At 39.0% G+C, this 25,454-nt stretch overlaps 1 protein-coding gene across 2 annotated transcripts in view; it reads right to left on the reverse strand.

Moving 5' to 3' along the window:
- The window catches only part of Shmt (serine hydroxymethyl transferase), a 157,850-nt gene that overhangs the window by 34,924 nt on the left and 97,472 nt on the right, over positions 1-25,454 (reverse strand). For both annotated transcript variants that reach the window (XM_090377843.1, XM_090377842.1), the window contains exons 3-4: positions 18,778-19,136; positions 11,330-11,542 (exon numbers count right to left, since the gene is read on the reverse strand). In XM_090377843.1, coding sequence (XP_090233969.1) covers positions 11,330-11,542; positions 18,778-19,136 — 572 coding nt within the window. The remainder of the gene's footprint in view (positions 1-11,329; positions 11,543-18,777; positions 19,137-25,454) is intronic.

Here is a 25,454-nt window from a genome sequence, read left to right on the forward strand (position 1 = left end):
GAAAAACACTTTTCGAATAAGAAAGTGAAAAAAAGCAGCAAAGAAAAGGAGTAAGTTCAGGAGCACAGGTTTTGAGAACAAGTGGAGAAATACCATCAGAACCTAGAGCTTTCTTAGCATCAAGATTCATCAAAATCCTTCTGACATCCTTTTGATGGAAGGCTACAGGAGGTATTGAATGGAGCATGTTGGGAATGGTGGGAGGTGTTTTACCAAGATCATTAATACATGAGTTGAAAGAAAAATGGGATGCCAGCAGGTCATCTTTATCTTTGGCCGAAGTGACAACAGAACCATCTGGTTTTGACAGAGGTGGGAGCAGAGATGGGCAAAAGTTGCGGCCAATAGCTTTGGAAAGAGACCAGAATGCTCGGCCACCATTAGGACAAGAAACAAGTTTTCTACTCTTAGCCTGTTCAAAATCTAGTTTGGACTGATTAATAACTGCATTACAATTGTTGTGAGCTCTGCTGTAGGCTGAAAATGAAACTGAAGAATTGGAAACAAGCCAATTTACGATAAGCAATATTCTTCTCTTGAACAGGCTTTGCTTATTTATTGGAAAACCAAGGTTTAGATAAAGGAGAAGATTTTAAGGTGGAGTGTGGAATGAAGGATTCCATTCCTACAAGAATAATTTCATTGACACGATCTGAGCAAATGTGGACATCAGTAGTTCTGAAACAGTTTTGATACTGTTGCACATGGAAGACTGCTGCACAAATTGAGCAGTGTGACATTGGAGGCAAATTGCTGCTGTGGATAAAGGGGTGGCTGAGGGGGAGAAGACAGAGTGGTAATCAATGGACACTGCTCGTCGTGGACTAATGTTATTAGTGGAGTCCCTCAGGGCTCAGTGTTGGGTCCATTATTGTTTTCTGTATTTATAAATGATATTGATGATGGTATATCAAGCTTAATGTCGAAGTTTGCAGACGATACAAAGGTAGGCAGGGTTGTCAAGGACACTACTGACACTATGCTGCTGCAACAGGATCTGGAAAGGTTGAGCAGATGGGTCGAGAGGTGGCAAATGAAGTTTAACATTGACAAATGTAAAGTACTACACATGGGAAACAGCAACCCCAGAGCAACGTATCAACTCTGTGGTACTACACTGACAATGGTAGAGAATGAAAGGGACCTGGGGGGTTGTGCAGGCAGATATGAAGTTCTCTGAGCAGTGCAGATGGGCTGCAAGAGTAGCTCATGGTGTATTGTCAATGATATATAGGAATTTTTCTAGCAGGGATAAGGAGGTGATTATTCCCTTGTATAAGGCAATGGTCAGGCCACACCTAGAGTACTGTATACAGGTCTGGAGGCCTCATTTCAAGAAGGATGTAGAGCTGCTGGAACGAGTACAGAGAAGGGCAACAAGATTAGTGAATGGAACAAAGGGGTGCTCTTACGAAGAAAGGCTTAAGTTTTGCAAATTACAGTGTCTGGAGACTAGGCACCAGCGAGGTGATCTGATAGAGGTGTATAAAGCCTTGAATGGTTTGAGCATGCTCAATGTGGATGGGATTCTTCCTCTCGCTCAGAATAATCACCTGAGAGGGCATAAATTCAAATTGAGGAAAGACAGATGTAGGATAGACGTGCGGAAATTTGCCTTTAGCCAACGGGTGGTTGGTTGGTGGAACAGACTTCCATCCCTTGTCGTGGAAGTTGATGGCCTAAATAAGTTTAAGGCTCAGCTGGACAGGTATTTTGGACGAACAGAGGGGTGAAGTGGAAGTGGGTTTTTTTTTTTTTTTTTTGGCTGATGCTGCATAAGCTTGCTTTCTTGCATCAAATGCCTCTACTAATGCTAAAACAGTAATTCGACCAAGGAAAAGAAAAGAAATCTCGCGGGTCATCCCATTTTGCATTGTTGTAATGCCAAACACGAGGTTGGGAATAGACATGAGATAAAGGTTCCATTGGAGAAGAGACAATCACCAAATTGTGAACTGAGGTGCCTAAAGGACCACTCACTTCAATCATGTACTTAGAAGGGTTGTTTGTGAGAAAAAGATCAAGCGTGTTAGCTGTATGGTTAGGATTGTCCGGTATTCTTGTAGGTAAATGAACAATCTGTGTTAGGTCATTAGTAATTGCAAAAGCCTCAGCATCTCAACCAGCTGGGTCGGTGTGACTAGAAAGCCAGCTGGAGTTGTGAACATTAAAATCACCAAGGAAAATTGCCTCACTGTTAGGAAAGTTGAACTGGAGAAAGTCAAGTTGCAAAGAGAGGAAATCAAAGAGCTCCAAGTGATTTGTGGAGTTGGGAGAACGGTGGAGACAGATGAATTTGACACAATGAGGGAGAGAGATTTAAGCCAGAGAAGATCGAAAAGAGGAGATTCCAAATTACCAAGTCTCTGACAGGGAATATCAGAACAGACATATGCACAAGTACCACCTTTGAAGCGAAATTAATCATACAGCGAATAATTTGGGCAACTGAGATGATCAGTAGTTGAATCAACCGATAACTGAGATTCTGTCAGAAAAAGTTAGCATTAGCATTAGTAGAGGCATTTGATGCAAGAAAGCAAGCTTATGCAGCATCAGCCAAAAAAAAAAAAAAAAACCCACTTCCACTTCACCCCTCTGTTCGTTCAAAATACCTGTCCAGCTGAGCCTTAAACTTATTTAGGCTATCAACCTCCACCACAAGAGATGGCAGTCTGTTCCACCAACCAACCACCCGCTGGCTAAAGGCAAATTTCCGCACGTCTGTCCTACATCTGTCTTTCCTCAATTTGAATTTATGCCCTCTCAGGTGATTTTTCTGAGCTAGAGGAAGAATCCCATCAGCATTGAGCATGCTTAAACCATTCAAGGCTTTATACACCTCTATCAGATCACCTCGCTGGTGCCTAGTCTCCAGACACTGTAATTTGCAAAACTTAAGCCTTTCTTTGTAAGAGCACCCCTTTGTTCCATTCACTAATCTTGTTGCCCTTCTCTGTACTCGTTCCAGCAGCTCTACATCCTTCTTGAAATGAGGCCTCCAGACCTGTATACAGTACTCTAGGTGTGGCCTGACCATTGCTTATACAATGGAATAATCACCTCCTTATCCCTGCTGGAAAAATTCCTGTATATCATTGACAATACTCCATGAGCTACTCTTGCAGCCCATTTGCACTGCTCAGAGAACTTCATATCTGCCTGCACAATCACCCCCAAGTCCCTTTCATTCTCTACCACTGTCAGTGTAGTACCACAGAGTTGATACGTTGCTCTGGGGTTGCTGTTTCCCATGTGTAGTACTTTACATTTGTCAATGTTAAACTTCATTTGCCACCTCTCAGCCCATCTGCTCAACCTTTCCAGATCCTGTTGCAGCAGCATAGTGTCAGTAGAGTCCTTGACAACCCTGCCAACCTTTGTATCATCTGCAAACTTGGACATTAAGCTTGATATACCATCATCAATATCATTTATAAATACAGAAAACAATAATGGACCCAACACTGAGCCCTGAGGGACTCCACTAATAACATTAGTCCACGATGAGCAGTGTCCATTGATTACCACTCTCTGTCTTCTCCCCCTCAACCACCCCTTTATCCATAGCAGCAATTTGCCTCCAATGTCACACTGCTCCAATTTGTGTAGCAGTCTTCCATGTGCAACAGTATCAAAAGCCTTTCTAAGATCCAAGTATATAATATCAAAGTTATTCCCTGCATCCAGTTCTTTTGTGACTGCATCATAGTATCCAATCAAGTTGGTCAGGCAAGACTTCCCCTTAACAAAACCATGCTGTGTCTGAGCTATAACTGAAGTCTTGTCTAAATGATCCTGCAGTGCTTCTTTGACCAGTGCCTCCATTAATTTTCCTGGAACATAGGGTTGGCAGATTGCAAGTGGAAATGGACGTCGCTGAGATTAGAATTGAGACCACATATATTTGTAAAATGAACTAGGAGGTTTAGATCTTTTCGAAGATAAACTTACTCTATTAGTTTGACAATTAATGGTGTATTCAATAGCAAGAAAAATTGGGGTGGGGAAGACTTGTATGAAGTAATGAAATTTTTGGATATGTCGTACACATGGTAAGAATATACCCAAATCCTTGACATAATGTTGCCTTGACAATGCCCCCCCCCCCCCTCCTACTCGGACTCCCTCCAGTCACTATCTGGCAGAGCAGAGGTAGCAAGATTATACACTAGCTGATTCGGAAACCTCCTAAAGAGTTACCAATAGGTTCAGTCCGGTGTACTAAATAGAAGCCAGCCTGCGAACACCATTTTAGAGCAGTATGCTCAAAATATAAGGAAGATTGGATCTCGCCACAATGTCCATCATAACCTCAAAAGTCATCAGTCATACTGCATGATGGAAGAGATGGGGTAGGGTTGACCAGAACGTAGCTCTGGAGACTAAACATGGGTTCCACCACTTCAAGCCTCCAATAAGCAAAGTGGTGGTATTGCACTGGCTGATGAGTCATCTACCACCAAGTATTGCCTGGTAACACAGAGGGGCGACATTCCTCCATGTGGTGTGGACACCACACCTTGACCCCTGCTTACTTTGGTTCACACTTGGGTGGTCACCCACAGTGTGCTTGTGCAAGCAGAGGATTTTGCTGTCACAGACTGTCTGGACTTCGCAGAAATTGGGTCCACTTGACTTGACTTGAGTGTCACCCGAATATCAGTTCCATCAGTGTTTTAGACTCCCAGGTATCAAGTACAGCTTTTTTGGTATATCTGAGAGAATGTCTGTGACAACCTCAAGGGCATGCTGGTTTTTCTGAGCTCAGTAAATAGCAAGCAATGAACATAAATGACTTTCAGTGGTATGGTCATTTTTGTTTGAGTTCCAATTGAACATTTCTTGGCAACCTTTTCGCATATGCTACCTTATGCTATTTACCAGTTTAACTGCTTTTCTGGCCTCCTGGTATGAGATGTTAAGCTCTGCCTTTAGTTGTTGTATTTTCTTTTCCGCCTGACGTAGCCCAGTGGTCAGGAGCGAGAGTGCATAGCACACGTTCCTTGAGTGGACCGGGGTTCTAGCATGCGACTACTAAATACGATAAATATTTGTATTGACAATTTATTGTAAACTCTAGTGACTTGGTTGTCGTGCCGGAGCATAAACAAAAAATTTATTTATTTCTTCCACCTATGGCATGCTCTAGAAGGCAAGGTGCTGAATTTGGCAGTTAAGAATTTGAAGCATGATCTGATTTCATGGTCCTTTGAACCACAGTGAGTGCAACAAGAGTACCACAGTAGGCCATTTGTGAATGTCCATATTTCTGGCACATGAAGCATCTTAACAGGTTTGGAACATATGGACGTATTGTGCAGTTGAGATAACCAGCTTTAACCTCATTAGGTGATGTTGGGGTATTAAAAGTAAGAATGATGTTTCCAGTCAGAACTAGATTCCTATCCCTGCATATGAGAATTTGCTTTTTAGCTGTCACTCCTTGCAATTTTAGTTCTGAACATATCTCCTCTTCAGACACTTCAAGAAGATCCCATTCAGAGATCAACCTGGGGATGATTCCAGTGTCTTGTGGGGGTGTTACTCTTATTGGCATTCCTCCAATAGTTGGCATGGAGGAGCTGTGTTCGGAGTGTTTATCACACTTTGTTTCTATGAGGATATCCCCAGAACACAGCCATTTTAGAGATTTTGAGGAACCTGCCAGCCCTTCTAAACCCTTCTGAATAAAGAAAGGCGACTTTTCCCTATAGGCTTCTCTCTGGTGGAATGAATTATCAAGTATCTAAGGTGTTGGACCTGATATCGTTTCTGTTCTGGACCCCTTTGCTGAAGGAGTGGTTTCTGCACTCATGTCAATGACTTCTGGTAGGAACCATGAAGGGGCCCCAGGAGAAAAATTTAGACTATCAGGATTCATAATGGTTTTGTTTTTGGTTCAGTGCCTGGATTTCCCACCTACCACACAGTCCAAATGGGATATCCATTACCCAGCAAGCAATAAATGCAGTCAGGGGTGGGACATTACAGCTGTGAATTACAGGCTCCAAAAAACCGATAAGCGTTTGCCATTTTATTTACCTAATTGTTATTTTATATTGTACTTTATAAATAGCCTTACAGTTCTAGTTACACTGTTTATTTTTATTTTAGATAAGGATTTTTGTAGATTACTACTTAATATATGTAAAACCATTGGTAACTAGGTAGCTCTAACGTAAAAATATATAGCGTAATGCGCATCACTGCATTTAGGATTCTATTAGATAGCATAGTATTGACAATTAATTAAATTTATTGATCTCATTAATTTAAAATATCATGCCCCAGACTAGAGCAGTAAAGCACAGGGCACAAAGTGGCAAGAGTGCTGCGACTTGTGGAGGGGGGGAGAGAACTGAGGGGGGCAATTCTCCAATGCATCACACCATAAAAAAATGTGAAACTTGTGAAATGTTTACCGAACTCTGGAACAGAACATGATCTAGCCAAGGAGGATGTCTTTGTGTGTGCCAGGTGCAGAGGCATTCTAATGGGAGTCTGAGAATTTGAGGTGTAGGGTAGATGCTCTCGAAGAAATTAATGAGGGGCCCGTCAAGCTCACAGCTGCCCAACTCAATGCCAGAGCTCACTCCTGGGCATCAGGCAACACAGTGGCAATCTCCAAGGCAGAATGCATTGGCCCCACAGGAGCTATTGTTGGTGACTATTGTAAGGGAGACGGGAAATATATTGTGTAAAAAGGATAGATGGAATGGGACCAGGGTATGTCTGCCAGAGACAAAAGTTGATGACGTTGTGAAGCATATAGCATCTTTTAAGGGCACAAAGGGTGATATTGTTGTACATGTTGGCACCAACATTAAGAGAAGGAGATCTGCATATTTACTTAACAAGTACAGGTCAATTTTGCAAAAAAGTCATGAGTTAGGGTTAAATTTGAAAGTGTCTGCAATTCTGCCCAGACACGATAGGAGGGAGTACATGATGAGAGCCTTGTCAATCAATTTGGCCCTGGAGGGAATGTGCAAGGTTCAAGGGGTAGAATTTTTTTCAGCATGGTCTATGCTTGTTAACAGGAGAGACTGCTTCTACAGGGATGGGATACAGTTAAATAAAAAGGGTGCAAGGATATTTGCTGATGCTATCAAGGCAGTGTTAGGTGGGTCGGAAAACTGCTAGCTTGGGGGGGTGAGATTCTCAGACTAAAAGGTTAAAAGTAGCCGCAGGCAGAGGTAAAGGTGATTCTTGCACTACTTCTATTAGAATAAGCAGCAGCCTGGAGCAAGGGATGCTGGGGGTTTTAAGGACTGATGGCAGTCATCGTGAAACAGATGGGTATGTGGGATGTGTTAGGGTAACTAAGAATAAGAATAGGTGCATATATACCAATGCTAGAAGTATAGTAAATAAATTAGATGAATTTGAAGTGTTGCTCAAGACATCAAAGGCAGATATTGTTGGGATATCAGAGACATGGTGCCACACAGATATTAGGAATGCAGAATTGGAATTTGGGGAGTGCAATGTGTACAGACAGGATAGGAAGTGAGGAGGTGATATGCTGTTAATTAAGAAAAACAAAATCAAAAGAAGTGCATCCAGTTGATATAGATGGACAGTGCACTGTTGAGTCAGTTTGGTGTGACATAAGCACTGCAAAAGCAAAAATAAGAGTAGGAGTGTGTTATAGGCCTAATGACTTGAATGAGTACAATGAACAATTGTACAGACAAATAGAGTGGGTTAGTAAATCAGAATGTCTTATAATGGGGGATTTTAACTTCACAGATATTGACTGGAACTTGTGGTTTGGTTTTGGATTTATTGGATGACTGTTTTCTACAGCAGCATGTTCGAGAGGCAACCAGAGAGGGTAATACTCTTGATCTGGTTATCAGCAGTGATCATTCGTATATAAAGAATTTGCAGATAAAGGAACCACTAGATGGTAGTGATCACAGTGTACTGATGAGGGATTTACTTAAAGATATAATTACCATCAGGGGTAAAGGGGAAAGGGTTTTTTCTTCCATAAAGGTGACTACAGTGGTCTCAAACAGTTTTTAAATTCTGTACAGTGGGATCAACTGATGATGTTACCAACAGCAAATTCTAAGTGGAAAGCATTCAAGGAATTAATCGTGGAAGCTACTAAAAGTTTCATACCTATTAAGAAATATTGTTCAAGGTTTAGGCCTAAATGGTTGTCAAATGAACTAATGAGACTCACGGCAGAGAAGAAAAATGCATGGGATGCATATAACTTATCAGGCAACGCAGAGGCCAATGGCAGATATAAGCTAGTCTGTAATCAAGTCACAGAGGAGGTTAGGCAGGCAAAGGCAGATTACGAGAAATTTTTGGCAAAGGATGTAAAGAAAAACAGTAAGGATTTCTTTACTTATATAAATTCTAAAAGGAAGGGAATGAATCTGATTGGTCCACTTGATATCAATGGTTCGACTGTTGATGATGCTGCTCAGATAGCAAACAAACTGAATGAGTATTTTGCATCTACATTCACACATGAGTTATTAAGGTTTGAAAATGGTAGAAGGTTATCAAATTGTAGCAGGGTGCTTAATGATTTTGTAGTAACTGAGAGCAAAGTGGAGGAGAAATTGTTGAAGTTAAACATAAGAAAGGCACTTCGTGTGGATGGGATCCATCCAGTTATATTTAAGGAGGCTGCAGAGGAAGTAAGCAAACCCTTAGCCATAATTATGAGAGCATCCTTGGACTCAAGGGAGGTCCAACAGACTGGAGATGTGCAAATGTATCCCCAATTCACAAAGGGGATCAAAGGGTGACAAGAGTAATTACAGACCATTTAGTTTAACTTCTATTCTGGGTAAAATAATGGAGTCACTGGTTAAAGATGCATTGCAGGATCATCTAGACAAGACTGCAGCAATAATACAGACACAGCATGGGTTTGTTAAGGGAATGTCTTGTCTGACAAATGTGATTGGATGTTATGATGTGGTTACAAAGGAACTGGGTGCAAAAAATAATTTTGATATCATATACTTGGATTTCAGCAAAGCTTCTGACACTGTTGCACATGGAAGACTACTGTACAAATTGGAGCAGAATGATATTAAGCTTAAGTTGCTACAATGGCTAAAAGAATGGTTGAGTGGGAGAAGACGGAGGGTGGTAATCAATGGGTGCTGCTCTTCGTGGACTAATGTTATTAGTGGAGTCCCACAGGGTTCGGTGTTGGGTCCACTGTTGTTTTGTATATTTATCAATGATATTGATGAAGGTATTTCAGGCTTAGTGTCGAAGTTTGCAGATGATACAAAGGTTTGCTGGGTTGTTAATGACAGTAATGGAAGTGTGCTACTGCAACAGGATCTAGAAAATTTGGGCAGATGAGCTGAGAAGTGGCAACTGAAATTTAACATTGACAAATGAAAGTACTGCATATGGGTAGAAGTAACCCCAGAGAAATGTACCAACTGTGTGGTACTACACTTAAGGTGGTAGAAAATGAAAGACTCGGGAGTAATTGTGCAGTCAGATATGAAGTATTCTGAGCAATGCAGACAGGCTGCCAGGGCAGGTCATGGGGTTTTGTCAATGATATATAGGAATTTTGCTAGCAGGGAAAAGGAGGTGATTGTCCCTCTGTATAAGACAATGGTCAGGCCATGCCTTGAATACTGCACATACAGGTCTGGAGGCTTCATTTTAGGAAGGATGTAAATTTGCTTTAGTGTGTACAGAGAAGGGCAACAAGATTGGTGAGAGAAATGAAGGGATCCTCTTACCAAGAGAGGCTTAAGTTCTGTAAATTGTAGCAGCTGGAGACTTGGCATCTGCGAGGTGATCTGATTGAGGTATATAAGGCCTTAAATGGATTGAGCACGCTGAATTCTGATGGAATTCTTCCACTTATTCAGATTACGAACCTAAGGGGGCATAAATTCAAATTGAGAAAAAGACAGATGTAGAATAGATGTGCAAAAAGTTGCCTTTAGCCAGTTGGTGGTTAATTGCTGGAACAAATTTCCATCTGTCATTGTGGAAGTTGATAGGTTAAATAAATTTAAGGAGGAACTGGACAAGCATTTAGAGGGAATTTATTTGTAAATTTTTTTCTGTTTTCTTTTGTTTTTTTGGCTGATGCTACATAAGCTCATAACACTTGCTTTCTTGCATCATATGGCATTACTACTACTACTACTGGGCTACCCAGACACCATACCTGCACTGCAACCAACCTGAATCCTGTCCCTCGGTCTATAAGGGTAGGGGCATGGAATTATCAGTTTACGCTTCCAGGTGAACCCACTAGGTGATTGATCCTGGCTGAGCCATCTAGTACCACCGATCTTGTTGAAGCAGGAGCCAAAGTGGTGTGTTGAAGCTGGGCTCCTCAACCACCAGTATTCCCCTTCTCGAATTTCCACGGGTCACAGTGCATGGGAAACATGCACAAAAGTTTTTAATAAAACTGGGAGGTGACCTTTAAGACCAAGGTTATATAGGTCTTTTCAAAACCACAATCCAAAAGTTGTATCATATGCTTTTTCCATATCAAAAAACACTGACAGCAGATGTTCTTGTTTTAGGAAAGCATCCTAGATGGACACTTCCAGTCTAATTAAATGGACCTGGTTTTTTTTTCCTGGAAAGCCACACTGCATGCTGGAAAGAAGGTCATTTTTAAAATGAGTTTAAGACCAAGCTCTTTTCACAGAAGAACAGAAGAGATAGTATTTTCAGATAAAACAGAAAAAGATAATGCAGAGTAGCATTATTTTCTCAAACTATTTCAATTCCTGTGTGATAAAATAGTAACCTCTCTTCAATGTGGTATACGATAAGTTTTTGATCATGTTTTGTTTTCATGCTTCTTTATTAATTTTAAGAGTGGAATACAATTTTTTAAAATAAAATCTATATTTAAAGTCTCCTACATATAGCAAATTTACTGGCATTAAAACATTCATTTATTTTTCTATTTCTGTTACTATTTTTTATATTCTCATCCAGAATAATTCTATCAATTTCTGTTCTTCTTGGTGGATTCTAACTTGTTTCTTTTCACTCAATTCTTCCCCTTTCTTATACTGATAAATATCTTTTCCAATTTACTGGCTTTCCTTTGCTGATGTCCTAGCTTTGCCCAATACACTCCATTGTTAATGACTTTTGGGCTTTATAAAGCAAAGGTTATGAAGGAATGGGGATATTTAGATGACAAGCCAAAATATTTGTGTGAAAGATATTTAAATGATCTCTAAATATTTCTTTACACTATCTTTTCTAACAATTAGAAACAAAATCAGAATTACCTTTTCTGTAGAATATATCCATCTTTTCTAACAATTAGAAACAAAATCAGAATTACCTTTTCTGTAGAATATCATTCCAGCTCTTGGTCCCCTTAGTGTTTTATGAGTAGTAGTTGAAACAATATCGCAATATTCAAAAGGATTTGGTGCAAGTTTAGCAGCAACTAAACCACTAACATGGGCCATATCTGCCATAAGATAAGCATTGTTTTCATCTGCTATTTCTCTAAATTTCTTATAGTTCAAATCACGAGGATAACAGCTAATACCTAAAAATTAAAGCAGCCATTAAATTTCATATATTTTACTATATAAAGAAAAATGAGCAATTTAATTTACTGATCCATTTAACACTGCATTAAAGCTAACTTGTTTCTCTTTACCCCATTCCTCCAAAATTCTTATACTGCTAAACGCTTTCACCAATTTAGAGGAAGAAATGTATTTTAAAATGTAGAGAGGGTTAAAAAAATTAACCCCAATCATAATATAAAATGATGGCTGGCACAAGACCATTACAAACAGAATAAAATTACTGCCCTGCAAGGCCATGTTGTGGGGGAAAAAAAAAAAAAAAAGACTGGCCAACAAATATTCATGGCACCACACTCCAAAAGGCAAGGGAACCATGGAGAAAGAATAATTAGTTCAATTATCAGATAATTTTTAAAAGCATATATAACAGGGTAAAGCAACTTGCAATATCTGTATGGTGATATACTCTCACACTGAAACTATGTGATAAACTACGATAGAGCACATATGTACGTGATATCACTCTCATTCATCCAAACAACTTAATGCAGGTGTATAGTAGTATACTATACACCTATATAGTAGTATACTATACACCACCAGGTCTACTTAAACCGCCAGGTTTTATTTAGGGGAACCTGCTAACCCCTGTAAATCTTTCCGTATAAAAAATGGCAACATTTTCCCAATAGCTTTTTTGCTGATGGAGTGGATGATTAAAAACCTTGGGACAGGCCCTGATGGTATTTACGTTCACTGTCTCTTTGCAGCAATTGTGCTATCTGTCTCTCCATCCATATTTGCAGATCAGGACCAGGTTGGGGCCCTCCTGATAAATAAGTTTATCAGGATTCATACTGTTTTTTGTTTTGGTTCACTGCCCCGGCTCCCTGCCCTCCACAGATCCCAAAGTAACACCACCTGAAAAGCAATAAATGTGCTCAGGAGTGGGATGCCAAGGCTATCCAGACACCACACTAGCACCAGCCTGAATTCTGTCCCTCGGACCACAAGGGTAGGGGTATGGAATTGACACAGTCAACCCTTGCAGGTGAAGCCACTAGGTGATTGATCCTAGCTGGGCCATCCATCCAGGACCACCCGTCTTGTTGCAGCAGGGGTAAAAGTGATATGTTGAAGCTGGGCCCCTCAACCACCAGGATACCCCTTTCTGAATTTTCATGGGTCGCAGCTCATGGCAAACATGCTGGATTCCACTGATGTTAGCCTGGAACCTAGGCTGTGGGAGCTGGATCCCAGTGATGCTAATCTGTAGGACCAGCATCATCACTGGGAGGTCCCTTCACCACGTATAGGTACCCACCTCAAGGAGTTGAACCCGGGGGGACTCCACTAATAACATCAGTCCAAGACAAACAGTGCACAAGTCAAAATCATTCTTTACATTCAGTTCCTTTGTTTCTGCATCACAGTATCCAATCACATTGGTCAGAGAAGGCTGCCTCTAACATATCCATGCTGAAACTGCAGTTTAACTACCTTCCTGCCGGGATGGTCCTGCATTACTTCTTTAACCAGTGACTCCATTATTTTCCCTGGAACATAAATGAAGTTAACAGGTCTGTAATTACTCATGTTACCCTCTGATCTCCCTTTGTGAACTGGGGATACATTTGCACATCTCCAGTCCGTAGGGACCTCCTCTGAATCCAAAAATGCTTTCATAATTAGCTAAAAGTTTGTTTACCTCCCTTACTGCCTCCCTTAATATAACTGGGGAGATCTCATCCACCCCAGGTGCCTTGTTACTTTTAGCTTCAACAATTTCTCTTCTACTTCCCTCTCAGTTATCACAGAATCACTTGGCTCCCTATTAGATTTTGATATACTTCTGTCTCCCCATCCTTAAAATTCCTCCTGTGTAAAGAAGGTAGAGGCAAAATACCTATTCAGTTTGTTAGCATTCTGAGTATGACCAATGTGATTCCCTTCCCTTTCATCTAGTGTTTACTTAAGTAAATAAGTTTCTGCTGCTTCTCTTTTCATTCTTTTCCAGAGACTTCTCATAATCTGCCTTAGCTTGCCAAACCTTGCTTCTCATAATCTGCATTAGCTTGCTTAACTTTCTGACTTGACTGTAGACCAGTTCTACTGTAGGTGCCTGGGCACCTGATAATTTATATGCATTTGATACATATTTCTTCTCTGCCACAAGCCTCATCAGATTTCTATTTATTTCTAAGCATTGAACAGTATCTCTCAGTTGGTATTAAAAGCCTAGTAGCTGCTACAATTATATATCTGAATGCTGCCCATTTAGAATTTTGTTATTGGTTACTTCATCAGTTGGTCCCACTGCACAGAATTTAATTGTCCAAGACTACTGTAGTCACCTTTATAAAAGCAAAAGCCTTTGACAATAGTTACATCTTGATTAAATTCCACATTGCTTCTGTGCCACCTGATAATATATAATCTTTGAATTCTCTTCCACTAGTCTCATCAGTTTGTCTGACATCCATTTTATACTATCCAAGAGGTAGTATAAGAAGCTTAGTACTCATAGCTTCCGTTTTCTTGAATGCTTCCCATTTAAAATTTGCAGTTGATAAAGTCATTTGCTGGTCCCACAGAAAAGAATTTAAAAACTAAGGCCATTGTTGTTTATGAAAGCAATATTCCTTCCCTTTCACCTTGCAAATAGTTATATATTTAAGTAAATTCCACAACAATGTATTATGATCACTGCCACCTTGATGCATGAAGAGTCACTGCTGGTAATCAGATCAAGAATATTGCTTTTTCTTGTTGCCTCTGTAACACACGATAAAAAAAAAAAAAATCATCCAATACATCCAAAAAAGCTCTGCTAATGTACCTATCTACAAGTCCATCCATATGTCACCAAAACTTGGCTACCAAAATTGCAATTTGAATTTTACCAAACTTTGCCTTGGCTATCATAGCAGATAGCATACAGTTCATTCCAATGGTCCACAACACATTGCCCAAAGTAAACTTCATGAGATCCAGCCCTCTGTTATTCTCCAAAACTTTGTATTTGTGGCCTCAGGTTCTGTTTTTTTTTAACACTAAAAACATATCTCTCATTCATTCTACTGATTCCCCTTCAGAGTCTTATATATCTTTATCAGATACCTCTAAGATGTCTAGTTTCCAAACTTTTCAATCTGCACCATTTTTCACACAAGCATTGATTAGAACCCTTACCAATCTGGTCGACCCAATCTGAACTCTTTCCAAAAGCTGTGTGTCTTTCTTCAAATGTGCCTAAAGATTTGAACACAATATTCTAATTGCAGTCTAATCGTCATCTTATATAAAGAAACAATAACATCCTATATCCTACTTGTGAAGTCCTATATATCACAGACAGAATACCATGTGCCTTTCTGGCCACTTTTTTACACTTACGGAAAACTTCTGTAACCACTAATGACAGTTTTCATTAGATTAGCGTTTCTCAAACTGTTCTGTAAGATGTGAACAAGTGTTCCGCGAAAAATCATAATTAATAATTAAAAAAAATAAAATAAATTTTGCATATTTGTAGCTTATCACACTTTTGTATCATTATAATATTTAACAATTATTTTTTCAGTTATATTAATAACCGAATTAATTAATTAATTAATATATATATATACACACACACACACACACACACACACACACACTGGCATAGACTAATAATCAAATAGACCATCAAACATTAATTTTGGCGGGCTTTGCATAGAGGTAATGATCCCTACGGTGCCTCAGTAGCCAGGTGGGCAGGAGCAGCAGTGCATAGCACACGCTTCTTGATTAGACTAGGGTTCAAGCCCATGACCACCAAATACGGAGAATGCGGAAAGGTCAGGGAATGACCACCGCATATCCCAGAGCAATATGGCCTTAGTTGCTAATGCTCCTAAAAACCAAATAACAAACAAACAACAACAATGACCCCTACAGAAAAGTAGCAATGTGGATCTAGTATGCCATTTGTATGCAATTTAGCCTGGAGTACATGGGTTGAAGGAGAGGAGGAAGCAAACCGACATCATAAATAAACTCACTTCCTTGTATAATTTTCTTTTTAAGTGAGGATACATAGTGCATTGTATGAAATGTTGTTATGTTGTTGTTATTTTGGTTTTTAGGAGCATTAGCAACTAAGGCCATATTGCTCCGGTGCGGTGGTCATTCCCTGACCTTTCCGCATACTCCGTATTTGGTGGTGACGGGCTCGTACCCCGGTCTAATCAAGAAGCATGTGCTATGCACTGGTGCTCCTTCCCACCTGGCTACGGAGGCGCCATTGTATGAAATAAAATATTAGCAAATAGTTCTTTGGCTCCCGCTAAACTTGTGTTTCGTAAGTGTTCCGTGAATATGTTGTGAGATGAAGTGTTCTGTAAATAAAAAAAGTTTGGGAAATGCTACCCGAGATCATAAGTAAATCTTGGTTTCCTATCCCCAGGTGCAGACCCTTACATTTCAAAGTATTAAACTGTAGTTATCATTTCTCAGACAATTTGTGAAACTAATCTAAGTCATTTTTACTTCTGGTTGTTAGCCACCCTTCCTAACTTTAAATCACCAGCAAAACAACTCAACCTGCTCTCTCCTTCATAATGTCATTAAGGAAGATGAGGAAAGTGAATGGCCTCAATACTGAATCCTGACAAACCCCACTTGCTGTTCTGATCTGAGGAACATCCATTTACAACTAGTCTTTACCTCCTATCTTTTAGCTAACCCTTGAGTGATGAAGAAGCCTATGGTAATCTCAATTTACTCCAGTTTATATAACAGCCTTTCATGGGAAACCATATCAAAAGCTTTGATGAAGTCAAGGTAAGTAATGTCAAAGGTGTTTATTATACCCAACTGTTATAATTTTGTCATAATTAACTAGAATGATCAGCAGAAAAGACTTCCCCTTCATGAACCATGCTGTAATCCATTAAGTTCATGAAATTTGTGTTCATTTGTTCACAGCAGATACTGCTCCTATCTAGATGGTCCTGTTTTATATCTTTAATCACAGTCTCCATGAGCTTTCCCACACTGAAGTCAAACTGGCTGATTTACAGTTGCCCATCATGTCTTTTGCATCCCTTTTGTGTATTGAGAACACATTAACACTTCATCAGTCCAGGGAGATTGTCCAAGAGTATACTGATGATCTCATTAATACTGATGACATTTTTAATATACTCATGTATATCATGCACAACCTTAACACAGCTTTGCAATTTTTCCTACAGCCTCTTCCCTGAGACTGATAATATCACTTAATTACAAGTCTGAATCCTTATCACTATTCCCCCATTGGTTCAAACAGTTTTTTAATTATAAAGATCATTGAAAAGTACCTATTCAAATCAACAGCTACTTCTGCTTTTAGCTTTCATTTCTAGTTATTATACCACCAGTGGTATAAAACTGTCTTATACCACAGTGGCTTTGCTACATACACAAATACTCATATCATCAGAATCTCACTACAGTCTGTAGGTATCCCTTGCTTTTTTTCTTTTGCTCAGTTGAACCCTTAACTTCACTTGTCATCTACTTGGGAATTTTTCTTTTGCAGAGCTTCACCACTGGAACAAATGCATTTGTAACTTCCAGGGTAAAATCCCTTCAATAGTTCCTATAATTAACTCATATCCAACAGTGTACAGTTATCTCTTCAGTTAATATAGGCCAGTACTTCACACCACTTTAGCCCCCTATTTTTAATTAATTAACTGCTCAATTTTATGCTAGTATTCAACTAGCAGAAGAACTTCACAAAATAAATGTAAACCTAAGAGTTGTTATGGAAAACACAAAAGGATTACCATCAAAGACAAAGAACACAAAGAAATGAAAAGCACGGGATCACTGGCTTTCAAAAAAGAAGATGAAGTGTTAGAATGGAAAGACAAAAAGAACTGAACTTATGCTTTCTGCAATACCAAAACTGAAGCAACAATAACAGGAAAAGTAAAGGGAGTAAAGCAACCTTTCCATTTGAAAATCCAGTCTATATTTGTGAATACACAAAAAAAAAAAAAAATGTAGTTGTTGTAGATAGAGCTGACCATGCTAGTTATTCATTCAGTCAAAAATCAGTGAAGTGGTGGAGGAAGTTGTTTTTCTGGCATTTACAAGTCTCAATTGCAAAACAGTTTCAAAAAAAAAAGAAAAAGCAAAAAGTTGCTTGTTCAGCTAGTTAGAGAAATCCAGAAACTGCTTGATACTGTGAGACAGGCTCCAGAAAATCTGGACTTTGAATGTTTCAAGAAATACTATATATTAAAGCATATAACTAATTAACATTTAAATTGCCTAAAGAGTTTATAAAATGTATTACCATGCAGTTTTATATTTTTATATATTAGCTCTGTAAATCCAAATATAATTTGACTATCACATTCAGAGTAGTCTTATTTTTTTTTTAGAATATGAAAGACTTTGCTGGCCAGAATTAGCTAAAATAATTTTGGCCTGCAAAGGGTTAGGAGAACCTGATACCAAATATTAAAATCCAAAATAAACAATAATTTATTATCTATAATATAATTTTATAGTATTTTTCACCAACCGTATGTTGAAATGATGAAATAAAACAAAAGCCAAAATTTTGATAACTTTATAATTAAGCCTACAATAAATTACTATTTACAGTGAATATAAAACAATCAATTAAAATATCATAAAATACACCAGGTTAAAAGCGATAAAATATCTGAAGCTTTCAAAGGCTCAGCCTTCTTTCTCAACAGTACGCTTTTTTACTTTACAGTGCAACTTTAAATACCCGCAGGTTCACGGCACATGTCACGTGATTTGATGACACGTGCACTGTTCTCGTGCATGTCAGAACCGGAAGTTGCTCAGGAGCACGTCAGGTGGAAACGTCCGTTCCCTCTAAGGATCACTGCCTCAAAGAGGGGATGGATACGCATACCTCTGTCTCTATTAGTATTGTTCTCAATGGAACTAATCTGCAAGCTCTCGAGCCACTTGCGGTCCCAAAACCTATGCGCCCGGTCAATAACTGCTTCATCCGGGGAGATATGATGCTGCTTCTCCCAAAAGTGTTCGGCCACGGTGGATTTTCCACAGTCCGCATTCCTTATCACCTTTGTGTGCTCCCCCAGACGCTGCTTTGTTTCCCCCACATAATTTATTATCTGTAAACAAATTATTTAAATTGTCAGATTAATTTTATTATATGATGTTATATGCAATAGCATTTCTATTTCTGAAATATTCTTACTGAACTAACCTGCAATGATAAGTTTAGGTTTGAATAGGGAAGCATTTTCTTTTAGCTTATCATAGTCTATTAGTCCTGTTTCCGGATTAACCTTATAAGGCATTGACTCAAAGAAAATTGAAGTGGCTGATATTTTCTTCTTATCTGTCATATATCCATGGGTCAAATGGCCGCCATCTGGTAAATCTAAACCCATAATTCTTCCATGAGGTTCAACAAGTGCTGTATACACTGCAAAATTTGCAGGGGATCCAGAATATGGTTGCACATTTACACCCCACTGTTCATGATCCAAATCAAAGGTGTCTAGTGCTCTCTTCTGACAAAGTCGTTCCACTTCATCAATAAACTGGTTACCACCATAGTATCTAAAATAAGAGAAAAATGCAAAGAGAGTGCTGAAATAATGATTTAACAAATTATGGCAGTCAATCTACTAAAACAATAATTTCATTTAACTAAAATTTTCACTCTAAAAATACCATAATATTCACTTCAGAAATATTAAAGTAGGAGGTATAAAAGTTGTAACACTGCTCAGCATGAATTTGATATAAAAAATATATTGAACAGTTGCCATTCTTGGAGTATAGACCAAATAATAATAATACAAACAACATATCCAACAGTAAAAGACTGAATAGAGTAAATAAAAATAGATAAATTAAGAAATAAAGAAAGTAAGAAGGATGGGGAGGAGGGGAGGTCACAATTACCATACATTATGGCCGAAGTGTTACAGCCTTCAATAATTTTTATTTTACATTCACACAGTAATCATTCTAACATTTATATTGCCTGCATTAATGTTATCAGCATGTGGAAGACAGCTTTCAAACCCTATATTAAATAAACAGGAATGTTTTCAGTACATTAAAATAATTCTTAAATGAGTATTGGAGGAAGCCTGGTGCATATTCACCACAAAAATAATAATAAATAAAAATCCATTAATTAAAGCAACAAATTTAGTATTCTTCCATGTTCCTATACTGTGTACACAATCAGTGAAATGAATGTAACTGTTCTCAGCACAACCAAATTTAGTTTATTTCAAAGCATTTAAAAAAAAAATAATAACATATACAGTCAGTCCTCTTATAACATGTTTACACACACGAATTCGATCATACATGATTTATAAATAGGGGTACAATGTCGCAAATAACATGAACTGAATTCGCTTATGCACGATTCACCTTTGCGTTTACAAGAAATGGCAGTTGAATGTGGCAGAATCACCCCAGCTGAATGCAACTGTGTTGTTTACTCAATTGCTACATATGCGCTGCCTCCTCAATTTTGTTCTTTTCATACTGTAATTGTGATTTATTCACTAAATATGAGTAACATACTTGAAAAAAGTGTGAAAGGAAGCATGCTGGTAAAGATACTGCAGATTCAGAGAGAAAAAGAAAATATTTTCAAAAAATACGAAATTGTGAAATGCTTTGAGCGGAATGAAAGAACATGTGATACTTTCCATGCTACAGGCTTAAATGAGACCAATGCTAAAAACAATTAGAAAGAATGCAGAAAAATATAAAAGCAACTTTTATAGCAGGAAAAACTCAAAGCATAACAAAATCCAGATCAAGACAAAGAACTGGGAGAGATGGGATGTCTATCTGTTTGGATGGAAGATCAAACAAAGAAGAGATCATGAACAAGTTTGCATATGACAAAAGCAAAAGCATTAGCAATATTTTATTACACAATAATTGTAATAAAAAGGTGGAGTTAGCTTTCTGCCATAAAAATATAAAACAACATTTTGGAATTCAAAAGTACATCACCAAAGGTGACTAATACTCAGTATTTCTAAGAGGTACAAGCTAAAGGTTATAATGATTTATGCACCAACATCGAGCCATGATGATGAAGAGGTTGAAGAAATGTACACTGAAATTGAGTCTTCTAGATGAGTTTTTCCAACACATCACAATTTCTCTGCAGCTGCATAATCGGCACTGGTGAATTGTGATGGTTTAATAGCGGCAGTGCCAGTTCTGCAGCTGCAGAACAGGCACTGGTGCTATTAAACCATCCATTGCTTGTCACAAACTTGGCTTGGGGTTCGCCGTACTTATCCTTAATATCTTCATAAATACTTCTTGCTTTTGCTTGAATGGCCATTGGACTCAGGGGCACTTGTTTCTGAATCTGATTCTCCATCCATATTATTAATATCTTTTCCATCTTCAATATAGTACCTGAATGTTGTTTTGTGATAATTGTTGATCTTAAATGCGTTGATCCTTAAATTACATGTGCACTGTCCCTTAATACTATTCACTGTTGAAGCAGTGAGACCTAATTCTATGCAATAGATGACAAACTTTTTCGTGCTTCATACTTCTTAATTAATCATCTTCATTTCTAAATCATTTTGTTTTGTTTCCCAGCACTGCCAGCATTTCCATTTTCCATTGGTCCCTTTCCCTATTGTAATAAATAATTAGGAACGAAATGAAGAGAAGATTCTGAAAATCTGTTTTTTATATGATTGAAGGGGAACTCATTTCACCATAATACCGTAACATAAAAACCCAGAGAATTCCAGTTATCGGTATTATCGCAAATGCAATAGGATCGAGTTTACTACCTGTTTATAATATATTGTGCTAACAGAAAAACCCAATAAGCTGGAAAGTGCAAATTGTTTTTATTGTTTTATGGTAGCAACCTCCAGAAATGTGTTTTAGAAAAATATCACAAAGGTGTTCAAAATTGATTCCTATAATGCAACATATGATAACAATGAAAGTGTAGTGCAATTTCCATTATGAAAATGACCTTTTAGAGAGATAAGTAGCTTAGTTATACAGGGTGTTTCAAAAATGGTGAAATAATTTAAAGGTGAAAAGTACAAACTAAAATAAGCAAAAAAGTCTCTGTGAACATCGGGCTGCAAATGAACCGTTCAAGATAATGCACATGTCCGCCACTGACTATGGGAGCACTAGTTTAGCAAAAAGGTGTGAATCCTTTGCTAAGGGCGGTTTTATTAAACACAAGATGATGCATTTTTAATTTTTGGTTTCAACACCACAGGATTTTACAGATGTTACAGGATGTTCTTTCTAACATCCTTTCCTCAACATTGGGTATTATGCTTCTGGGCCTACCTGCTCATACTCCATGTGCAAAGCACCAATGTTCTCTAAGGCATTGATGTACCCTGATGAATGTGTGCCTGTTGGACTACCTTCGGCAGGGAAATGCTTCTTGGTACAAACGTGCAGCCTCGAGTGCACTGCCGTTGGCTTTAACATACATGAAGTGCATGTCTGCATATTCTTTGTTGCTGTAACCTCTTTCCATATTGACTATCCTTTGACAAGTACTAGTATTTAATTTTCATAAACGACATTGATGAAGGGATAGGGGGGCGTGATGTCTAAATTTGCAGATGATGTTAAAATTGGTAGAGTAGTTAATGATCACTGTCAAGCTGAGCTTCTTCAGAGAGACCTAGATAGACTTCAGGAATGGTCAGAAAAATGACAGCTATGCTTTAATCCAACAAAGTGTAAGGTATTAACACCTGGGAAACAGTAATCCCAAAATAACTTATTCACTTGGTGGAGTTCAACTAAACCCAGTACTGGAGGAAAGCGACTTGGGTGTTACGATACGGTCAGACATCAAATTCTCTGAGCATTGTAGACAGGTTGCAAGGAAGGCCCATAGTGTCCTATCGATGATCTATCGAACTTTTGCCAGTAGAGATAGGGACGTGATAATCCCATTATATAAAGCTTTTATTAGACCACACTTGGAATACTGTGTTCAGGTATGGAGACCGCACCTAAAGAAAGACATCGAGCTTCTTGAAAGGGTGCAAAGACGGTTAACTCTCCTGGTGAGATCAGTAAAAGGGTGTCCTTATGAACAAAGACTTCGAATATGTGGGTTGCAGAGTTTGGAGGCTAGACACCTTAGAGGTTTGATTTGATTTGATTTAGGTTTTATTGGCACATCAGCAACTGAGGCTATAATGTGCCAAATCCAGGTCATATATAAAAAGTTAAAACATTCAGTGACCTAATTAGTTAGGCCACCATGTTGAGATATAGCACAGATATAAAAAGGTATAAGAGTAAAAAATATATCAATAAAAAATAGCAATTCCATTTTAAATACGTGTAAAAAGACTTACTGATTTTAAAAAGCTAAAAACAGCAGACACAAGGTCATTGTCTGATAAAATCTGACTGAGTGTATGAGGCTCAGCCAGATGACTAAAAGCGGTAAAATAAAAATTACGTTCGTGTCTAAAACGTGGACACTCGGTTAAAATGTGACGTATACTTAAATAGGTGTCACAGTTCTCACACATAGGACTGTCATCTGCCCTCAGCAGAAATGCATGTGTAAGATGACTGTGTCCTATGCGGAGACGAGCTAAAACAACTTCCTCTCTGCAATTCCTGCACAGACTAGACTGCCAATGTCGGATTACAGGCTTTATCTGATAGAGCTTGTTTGTGACTTGCTCATGCCATGATTGTTGCCATTGGGACAGTAATTTAGTGTGTATTAGCTGCCTGTAGTCTGTATAGGAGACTAACAGGCAATAAATGTTGTGGGGTTCTGGTGACCTGGCTGCAGCATCTGCCAGTTAATTTCCCACGATCCCAATGTGGCTTGGAATCCAGCAGAAACGAATGTCGAATGAACACTCAAACAAGGAATGCAACGTCTGCTGAATCCGGGTCACAAATGGATGAGGATTATACCTCATACTCGATAAAGCCTGCAATGTACTTAGAGAGTCAGTGTACACCATACACCTTTGATACCTATGGGTTTTAATGTGGTCCAAGGCTAACTCTATAGCATACAACTCAGCTGTATATATGCTGCATTCTTGGGGAATCTTTCCAGATAAAGAAAGACCTGGAAAGATAGCAGCAGATCCAACAGACAACTCTGACTTCGAGCCATCAGTGAAGACAGGCAAGAAGTCTGAATATTCGGCCCGGTGGGCAGCATAGAGTTGGTAGTAGACAGAAGATGGAGTTATGGACTTACTCCAATTTTTAAGGGAGAAGTCGCATGATGGTAAGCAAGCATGCCAGGGTGGAAGTGGTTGCCTTGGTGACTGGGCAACATTTTCTACCATGATGTCGAGCTCTCTGAGCAGCTCTTGGACACTGATACCAAAAGGCCGGTTGGCAGTCTGACGAGTGTTATATAGGTTTTCCCATCGTGGCTTGAAAACTGATGTCTACGTAGGGTTGTCTGGCAGGGATTTTAATTTAAACGTATATTTTAAAGACAACTGCTTTCGTTGAAATGACAGTGGTGGTTCAGTTGCTTCAACATATAAAACTCTGGACAGGGGATGTTCTAAATGCTCCAGTAGCAATACGGATGGCTTGGTGGTGAACTGGGTCCAGCCATCTAAGTACGCTGTTTCTAGCCGATGCATACACTTGGCACCCATAGTCTAGTTTAGATCGGACATGTGCACGATAGAGGCTGAGCAAAGTGGAGTGGTCTGCTCCCCATTTACTGGAGGAAATAGAGCGTAGGAGATTCAATCCTCTTGTGCACTTCGTCCGCAGTTGACGGATATAAGGTAAAAATGTCAACTTCTTGTCGAAAAGGAGCCCCAAGAATTTTGTCTCGGGTGCTACTGGAATGATGTCTTGTCCGAGTTTAAGTTCTGGTTCAGGATGAAGGTTCCGTTTGCGACAAAAGTGTATGCAGACTGTCTTCTGTGGCGAGAACCTAAAACCATTAGTCACTGCCCAAGAGTTGACGTGGTCTATGGCATGCTGCAATTGTCTTTCAATGACCCTCATATTGCATGACTGCAAAAAGATGCTAAAGTCATCTACAAAGAGGGCACTGTTTACGATTGGAGGAAGTTGTGCAGTTATAGAGTTAACTCCCTCTTCTTGGCAGAATGGCCGGGAGAGGGTGGATCCTACACGAACTTGGAAAAACCGGTCTGTAAGGAAGTTTTTAATAAAGAGGGCAATGTGTCCTCTAAGACCAAAGTTATATATATATATCTTTTAAAATTCCATATCTCCAAGCCGTGTCATACGCTTTTTCCACATCAAAGAAAACCGACACCTGGTGCTCACATTTCAGGAAAGCATCACGTATAGATGTTTCCAAGCGGATTAAGTGGTCAAGTGTTGACCTGTTCCTTCGGAAGCCACACTGTATCCTGGAAAGAAGGGCGTTAGTTTCTAAATACCACAAAAGACGAGCATTGACCATTCTTTCCAGGATCTTGCACAAGCAGCTCGTCAGAGCGATAGGACGGTAATTTTTTGGTATTTTTGGATCCTTTCCTGGTTTCAGAAAGGGAAGGACAATTGCCATATGCCATAAGTCCGGAAATGTCTCTTCAACATATATTCTAGTTATAGAGACGGAGCAAACGATCCATGGATTCCGATGAAAGGTGTTTAATCATCTCATAATGGATGTCGTCTGGCCCAACAGCACTCGCCTTGGATAGTGAGAGTGCTGCTTTCAGCTCCCACTGTGTAAAAGGCTGATTATATTCCTCACGATTGTTAGGGGACAGCTTCAGGTGATGTTTTTCTGATCTTTGTTTGATCGCGAGGAACTCTGGGGGGTACGATGTTTCTGAAGACACTTTAGCGAATGTCTCCCCGAGAGTATTTGCAATTGCAGTTAGATCTGCAATTGTACATCCA

The sequence above is a fragment of the Mastigoproctus giganteus genome, chromosome 7 (genome assembly GCF_048544385.1).
Source record: "Mastigoproctus giganteus isolate SK-2022 chromosome 7, ASM4854438v1, whole genome shotgun sequence".
NCBI lineage: Eukaryota > Metazoa > Arthropoda > Arachnida > Uropygi > Thelyphonidae > Mastigoproctus > Mastigoproctus giganteus.